At 31.5% G+C, this 8,508-nt stretch overlaps 1 protein-coding gene across 3 annotated transcripts in view; it reads left to right on the top strand.

Moving 5' to 3' along the window:
- The window catches only part of BRMS1L (breast cancer metastasis-suppressor 1 like), a 31,577-nt gene extending 23,296 nt beyond the window's left edge, over nt 1-8,281 (top strand). For 2 of the 3 annotated variants that reach the window (XM_023522330.1, XM_011376584.2), the window contains 6 exons: nt 680-776; nt 1,796-1,879; nt 2,382-2,446; nt 3,161-3,200; nt 5,072-5,198; nt 6,693-8,281. In XM_023522330.1, coding sequence (XP_023378098.1) covers nt 680-776; nt 1,796-1,879; nt 2,382-2,446; nt 3,161-3,200; nt 5,072-5,198; nt 6,693-6,810 — 531 coding nt within the window. In that variant the 3' untranslated portion in view covers nt 6,811-8,281. Of the gene's footprint in view, nt 1-679; nt 777-1,795; nt 1,880-2,381; nt 2,447-3,160; nt 3,201-5,071; nt 5,199-5,554; nt 5,616-6,692 lie in introns of all 3 variants that reach the window. The other variant, XM_023522324.1, reaches the window with a different exon arrangement.
- Nucleotides 8,282-8,508: the final 227 nt, after the last annotated feature.

The raw sequence follows: 8,508 nt of genomic DNA, 5'->3' as shown, positions 1-8,508 counted from the left end.
ATGTATATTTTATGGCTTTTTAAATAAGGGGTGCAGTGTTATATAAAAGAACAGTGGACCAGAACTAGTAGTAGACTTGGGTTCTGGTCTGATTTGCCAGTAAATACCCTTGTCTCTTTTAGCAAGTCACTCAATCTTCCTATAGTTTTGTTGAGAGATTTGGATATAATTAGTCTATAATTTTGTCATTTTGGCTATAATCGATTTTTTAAAATGATTATAATCTTTTTCTTTGTGATATATTAAGGCTACTTTAATATGATGCTGAGATATGAGTGAGGAATAAAGGTCCAATTATTGTTCCAGTGAGAAAATATGATACATTTTATAATGGCATACTTTATTGGACAAGTTCTCCATTATGGTGACAAGTGGTCATATTTATTTAAAAGGGACCATGGGAGCTTAGTACGAATTTTTTATAAAGTAAATATTTACCTCTTTATCACATATAAATTTGGATGTTCTTAAACAGTTTAATTGCGTATAGTTAAACCTATATTTATATTCTACATGTTCCAGTTTTATTTCTTTCATAAATATGACCTTTCATCTTTATAATTTTTAGGTTGAAGTTAAAAAACAAAAACATCGTATATTAAAATACTTTAAGAGTAAGTTATTTAGTACTCTCAGTTTTTTTTCTTTCTACTTATGTGTAATCTATTTTTTTTTTCAGAGTGAAAAACTGTTGTTATATGATACAGTCCAGAGTGAACTGGAAGAGAAGATAAGAAGGCTTGAAGAAGACAGGCACAGCATTGACATCACCTCAGGTAATGGGAATGATGCGATTGTGATGTTTGATTCAAGTGATAATGAACCTTTGGTTTACTGTAGTGTCTTGTAATATCTTAGACTCCTAATATAAATATGATGTAATGAAGTGTTCTAGTGAGAGGGAAACTGGAGACTTCTAAAGAATTTGATAAGATTGTGATTGTAGCTTTGATCTGAACTCAGACTTCAGAAAGAAGAAAATGGAGCACATGAAAAAAGACAAAATAGAAGTGTGACGGGAGCAATAAAAATAAGAATAATATAAAAATAGTAAGAATATTATTACAACATGAGAATAGTAGTGGAAGACAATAGGAATTGTCTTTGAAGACAGCTATCCTATATTCTTCCAAGTCTTGAAAAATTGTCATGTGGAAGAAGGAATAAAACTCTTTTCTCTTTGACTAGGACAAATGAATAGAAGTTACTAGGAGACAGATTTGTGTCTCAGAAAAAGGAAAAACTTGTTAATAATAATAATGTGAAATTGGCTTTTTCAGGTTTCCTCCACTGGGTGGAATATTTACTGGATTATCCTACAGTTCTTGCATATGTATTGTTTTCTTTGTTATAAATTCTTTTTCTCTTGTACAGAGTAGGCATAGTAGAGTCCGACAAGCTGAGCTCTAATGCCACTACTTCGTTACCTACTAGTTTGGTAACCATGGGTGATAGTCACTTTAGTGTTTCTAACTTGGTCTCCTCGTCTGTAAAATTGAAGCAATGAGAATACCTACCTCAGAGGTAGTTTGAGGATTAGTTGAGACAATTCATGTAATATGTATTTAACAAAGTTAATGTGTATTTGATGTATATTTATTAAGTGCCAAATTGATTTTTACTTTAATAAAGGCAGAGAAAAATTCATAAATACATAGCTGCTCATAAAATTATATATAGTCATATATATATATACATAGCCACCAATGAAATTTTGCTACCTGAAATTATAGTGTTTTTTTCCTCTTTTGATCTCCAGAAATCAGCTAATGCTTAATTTTTATTTACTTGCCAGAGCTGTGGAATGATGAGCTTCAGTCAAGAAAAAAGAGGAAGGATCCTTTCAGTCCTGACAAAAAGAAGCCAGTTGTTGTTTCAGATATCCTTTTTCAAATTTAGGGTTTTTTTTTTTTTTTTTTTTTTTTTTTTGCCTTGATGTACATTTTTGCACTGTGCATACCTTTCTAACTTTTATTAGTATACTTTATCTTTATTTGCAAGATCCTGTAATAAGCAAGAGATGATTTATGAAACTGATTAAAGGCAGATAGATTAAGGATTAAAGGCAGTTCAGCTTAAGAGGGTTAGGGGAAGAGTAAAAATTTAGTTACAATCTCAACTTCAAAAATTAATATGGCTTTATAGTTCCCAAGGGCTTTGATATGAAACATCTATTTAGTATATAGAATGATTGCTTAATTCTTGTGTACTTTTTAACACAAGAAGTTTTTAAGGTTTTTGAAGAATAATTTGAAGTCAGAAATTCAGCGTGCCAAGGGATTATGTCCAGAAATCATTGTTCCATTCTCTGAAAAACAGAACTTTGGAAGTATAATTTAAAGTGTGAAATTCTTCAGGTAAATTGACCTTGACTTTTCAACGCCCATATATAGTTTATATGCTACAAGATCTTGATATTCTTGAAGACTGGACAACAATTAGGAAGGTATGGTTAAAAAGGAGTGGAATACAAGTATATTTTTATAGTCTACTTTTAAAGATTCATGGTTTTTCACTAATACATCAAAATATGATTATCGTAAATATGCTTTACTTTGCAACAGTCTCTAGGGCAATTAATACTAATACAGAAAACTGGATTACAGGAGTATTTTAAGAGAGACATGTCAGCAGTTTGACCGTTTTTTCTTATAATAATATAGTTAATAATTTGTGCAAAAGTACAGAAAAGCATTTATTTAGGTTGCCCCCAAATAATAAATAACCAATTTGTGCCTAGCTCTTAACCTGGTTCTAGCTCACAGAAGGCACTCAATAAATATTCTTGGATAAACGAAAGTGAAAATTTGAACCTTTATTATTTTTCTTGCATTCTTCATTAAAGATTCAAGAATTCTAGGGTTTTCTATGCTTATTTGAAAGTGGAGACTCTTGTTTTCCTTAATAATATTTTCATTTTTAGAAACTTTTTAGTTGAGAATTATTTCAGGTATTGATAACACCTCCTGGAGAAATTGTTATTTATATATATATATTCCTTATGGTCTTAGACATTAACAACTTACTAGAACAGCTAAAGATTTTATTTTACTGTGTTTGTCACTGAGTTTATCAGTAGTCACTATATACATTAAATAGATGTTAAAATACACTTTGTCTGTAAACTCAGACAATGTCTTCTTTTTTTTTTTTGATTAAGGCGATGGCTACCCTGGGTCCACATAGAGTGAAAACAGAACGTAAGTCATTTAGTCTGAGTTAAATTTTCTTTATAGAAACTTGTCGAATCAGGGTTGTTGAATCAGGGTTGAAACCACTAAAGAGGTCCCCCATCAGTGGTTTCATTCAATCAGTGAACTCTATACCTGGAATTACAAGGAATTCTAGAGTGTTTGCCCTTGTAAAAGTTTGAAGATTTCTGAATGAAATGTGTTTCTTTCAGTGTTTCAGCTACATTACTATTGCTAATAATGGATGAGTAATTTAAAAATATTTATTGGGTTTCTTATGGATCCAGTAATTCTCTAGGGGAGATATTTGGAGGCTGCGGATTGCCTTCAGGGAGCCTGTGACTCCTCTGGAATTGTGAACAAAATTTCTCCTGTGCTAGCATTTTCTCTGAGAAAGATTAGAGCGCTGGCAGTGGAGTCCATAAAAAAATTTATACACCACTAAGAATTACTCATTCTGGTGTACCTTAGTAAAATTCATTTCAAATTTTATTTTCTTGACTTTTTTTGGAAGTCTAAAATCACTTCCAGAGTAGTAGTGGACAGTGTTGTCTGGGTAACTCTGTGTCTGCCTTCTTTCGCTGTGCCTGAAATTTCCCAAGCCTCCTAAGAGCAATGAAGCTAGATTTTTTAAAAAAACATGTTTTAAATACTTAGAAGAGTCACAGTCTACAGATAAAATAATCTGTAAGAGAGTAAATCATATTTTATATTTAACCTAAGGATTTCTTTAAACTTTATATCATGCCCTGAAATTGTAGCAATATTTGTACTAAACTACTTCCCTTAGGAATTAACTAGAAGGGTAACTACCTAAATCTTGAAGTTAACATTTTGAGTTATGGATTCTTTTGAGAATCTCACTATACTATTGAATGGGTCTCCTCTCCCACTCCTGTTATCTTTAGCATTGTGTCCTACTTGTTTTCTTCATGGCACTTACCACAATTTGTAATTTTTAATTTATTGGTTACATGTTTATCTGTCTCCTGACAGGACTTTAAGATCCACAAAGGTCAGAACCATATTTCTTTTAGTCACAGTGCTCAGAAAACATTTGATGAATGAATGAATGAAAGCTTATTGAGCACCTTCTACATACCAGATACTATTTGAGGCTCTAGGAATACCACGATGCAAGAGATGGACCTCTTGGAACTTGCTTGGGGAGGCAGAATAATATATATGAAAATAAATAATTAACCAGATAATGACAAATTGTAATAATTGCTGTGAAGGAAATATGAAGTTGTGATGAAGATTAACCGAGGAGTGGGTAAGGTGGTTGGAGAAGACTTTTCTTAGGTGGTGACATTTGAACGATGAAGAGGGGCTTACTTCTTGGTATACTTTTGGCAATGTGCTTTCATAAAGAACATTTTTTTCTCTGCATTAATTTATCTGATTAATGCCAAACCATTTCTAGGATTTAAAAAGGGAAGTTCTACTTAGGACATTTCCTGTTTAGAATCAAAGGCCTGGGGAACTCTTGGAATATATATTAAACTCTGCTTCTTTGGAAGTGTCAGAAAGGGAGGAAAATATGAAAAATATTTTCAATGGAAACATGGCAATTGATATTTTAAATCCTACTTAAAATTGGCACTAGTAATTGATTTCCTGCTTCCCCTTCTGGCACTTGTCTATTTAATTGATGATTTAGTATATATTATTTAGCTCTGTTTAGTAGTTATAGTAACAATTTAGTGAATTATATTTAAAGAGTAAATTCTCTTCTATTAGATTTAGGTTTGTTATTTAAGAAATATTTTTAGTGTTTTTTTTTTCACACATATGCATAGATTGGTGTTCTTAATATTCTGTACTTTTGTTCTGACAATGTCTTAGTAATATAACGGTTTTTGAACTGATCCCTTTAGCACCTGTGAAACTGGAAAAACATCTGCACAGTGCTAGATCTGAAGAGGGAAGATTATATTATGATGGTGAATGGTATATACGTGGACAAACAATATGTATTGACAAAAAGGATGAATGTCCTACAAGGTAAAAAGTCTTTATCATTTTAGTGTTTCTCAATATTGGAGTCGACAACATTGTTGATAAATATTTGGTGCCTCCATCGTGTGTTCATAATGCATCACTAGTTGCTTGTGGATCCTTTTCTCTTGACATGTGATTTGATTATCATATGTGTGTGTGTGTGTGTGTGTGTGTGTGTGTGTGTGTGTGTGTGTGTATCAGTGTTAAAATTTATATACCAGAGGTACATGTTAATCATGAGCACAAATATTAACATTAGTGGAAATTTTGGAACTACTTAGCCGGGGAAGAGATCCTGTTTGTTAATTCTTATAGAAAATGACTTTTATGATACTAATATTATGATCTTTAAACCACAGTGTTATGAATTTGACAGTGTGCCTCCATGATGTATAGACCTGTTAATCCTTCACTTTTTTGGTATGTGACAGTATTTTGGATAAAAAGAATTTGGATTAATTAGAGTAGGAAAGGAATGGAAAATTAATGAAAACTTTTAAGAGTCACAGTAATTAAAGTACAACTTGAAAACTGAAAATTTCCTTTTAAAAAACTTAATCTGTCTAGGCTTAAAGTTTATATAATTAAAATAATTTTAAAATTTATATATTTATATAGCCTAAGTGTTATCTCATTGTGGCCTTTGAAAAATATTAATGTTAATCACTGCTTAATTCCTTCAATAGTTTAGGATATAATTCTCAAGAGTAGTAACTTTCTACATTAAGAAAATATCTTTCTGGGTATCAGTGGTAAGTAAAGTGTTTGCGTTTAGTATAGAATGAATACTCATTTTCCAAATACAGTGGTTTTAATTGGATTGTAATTCCATCTTCAAATTTTTAGGATACCAGGAGCATTGCATATAGTAACTTCTCATAGAAGCTCACTGAACTAATTCCTAAATTATATATCATACCCTTGAATTCTTGGCTTTATTGTACTGCTTTTGAAGCATTTTACTACTAGTTAGCATAAATGTCAAAAAGATGAAATAGCATAGAAGAGGTCTAGATACAAATCTGTTTTTAAAGAGATTTCTACATGAAGATTAATAGTGTCCAAAAATATCTGTACAAATACCATAGATGCTTGACACTGGGAGTTAGGGATTGGTATTTGAAAGATTTTCTACAGCCGAGACTGATATGAATTGGAGATATAATACCATATAAGTAGTGGTTTTAGCTCCACTCTGTGTTTTTTGGGGATGTGGGTTGGGGATGGAGTAGGAATGTTGTGCATTTAGTAGTTCTAATAGTAAATTTTACCAATTCTAATAACAAAAGAAAGACAATTATTAAGTGTTGCTGAATGATATTTTTGACCAACATACCCAGCTGATAGCATTCTGTTAAAAGGGAATTACATAGCTGAATCTACTCTCATAGTCCAGCTATTTTGGTTTTATAGCTAGTACTCTGAAATGAGTAGAGGAGTCATATTGTAATTCATTCATTCCTTTTTCTTCTTCTTTTTTTTTTAAATTCTTTTTAGTGCCATAATTACAACAATTAACCATGATGAAGTTTGGTTTAAGAGGCCTGATGGAAGCAAATCTAAGCTTTACATTTCACAGCTACAGAAAGGAAAATATTCAATTAAACATTCGTAATCATCATTTAAGTGTTATCTAAATCTACCTTATTAGTGTTACGAAGTGTGACGTGCCATGGGAGTAAAAAATGTATTCAATAACTTAATATTCTCATTGAATCATGAGAGACTGTATTTGTAGGTAGTACTCTAAGTAGACTTCATACTGATATGTTATTAAAAGAGACAGTAAAAAAGTGTAATCATGATCGTTACATTTGTTTGCCTTTTAGGTCCGTTGACCAATAGGTGTATGGTAGGGGTTTCTTACTAAACTTTTTTCTTGGTTTTAATGCAGATCTCTGTTTAGTGAACTATGTTGCTAAATGGCTACTTTTATCTGCATTTTATTTTTCCATATCTGTGTCATTCATCAGGTGTTTGTAAATAAGCCTCATAAAATGTTTCCTATAAATGGTTTGTACTAGTACATTAGTGTTTAATCAGAATTGAAATTTAAACATATATGTGAGTATGTATATATGGCATCATCAGCTTATTTAGAACTGATGGCCTTACTTTACAATCTTGTTTTACCCAAAATTATGCTATTGGGTTTGAAAGCTAAAAGGAGCACTTTTGTAGACTAGCAGCTTTCTTTCTCCTCTTCCTTGATTGTATGGTGGTGACCTATTTTTACAAATTATACTTAATGTTAATTAGTAAAATTAGTGTCAAGTAATAACATGCTTCTACCTGTATTTCTTGTGAATCTTTAGAGGGCAGGTATTTATGCCTGGTATTTATGATACAGTATATATAAGTGGTGAACAGTAACTGACAGTATTGTGGTGCTTGCTGTATATGTCTGATCTTTTGAAACAGATTTTTAGTAAGCATTTTCCAGAGGTAAAACTAGGTTCTTATCCTAATTTTATTGCTAAGACAAAATAGACAGGGATAATTTCCTTGAATCTGTTCTCAAATGAATAATTTTATCTTTGGTGTTTCTACACTTTAAAGCCACTCAGTGCAATTTAGAAAATACTGGCCTCTTTTCCTCAGCCACATTCAAAATTAAATTCTAAAACCTCAGGAATAGTACAAAGAATCGAAACCCTCAATATGGCAGCACAGTGGCTGTAGTATATATTAGGGTACAACCAAATCAAGTACTCCTGGTGGTCTTGTGCACTTTAACTTCTGTTAGAATGAGACTCAAGAGGACGAAGAAGAGATCTACTTACGAATAACACTTAGGGCAGGAATATGTGCATCATTCCGTTTCTTACTATTTTACCTCTGCAGACATCTTCCTGTGCAGATCACTACTTCACAGTTGCCAAATGTTAAAAAATTTGACTTCTGAAATTCATTATCAGCAAATTTATGTACTTTGTTCTGTTTCTAATTCACGGTTAGCAAATGTATATAATGTCATAATCTAATAGTATTTGGCAGTTCTTATGTATACAATGTTTCATAAGCATTTTTAATAAGATTTGTATTTTTAAATTTAGTATATAATAAAAAGATGTGTTTGAGTGTCATTTGTAATGTCTTGAATTACTTGTGCATAAGTTCTTTTATTATTTATAACCTATTTCTAAGGAGGATTTGAGCCAATTTACATTAATAGATATGGAGGGTCAAACAAATGTTTCTGTTCTCCTAAACTACGGTTCAGCCTCTATTGAGGATATATTTAGAAATTTAAGACAGCTAAGTTATACTTAATTTAAAAATGTACATAAATGTTATACTTTAATAAAAATGT

This window comes from Pteropus vampyrus, unplaced genomic scaffold, assembly GCF_000151845.1.
Source record: "Pteropus vampyrus isolate Shadow unplaced genomic scaffold, Pvam_2.0 Scaffold10, whole genome shotgun sequence".
Classification (NCBI taxonomy): domain Eukaryota; kingdom Metazoa; phylum Chordata; class Mammalia; order Chiroptera; family Pteropodidae; genus Pteropus; species Pteropus vampyrus.
The sequence above is the reverse complement of the archived record's forward strand: the minus strand, read 5'-3'. Positions and strand labels throughout refer to the sequence as shown.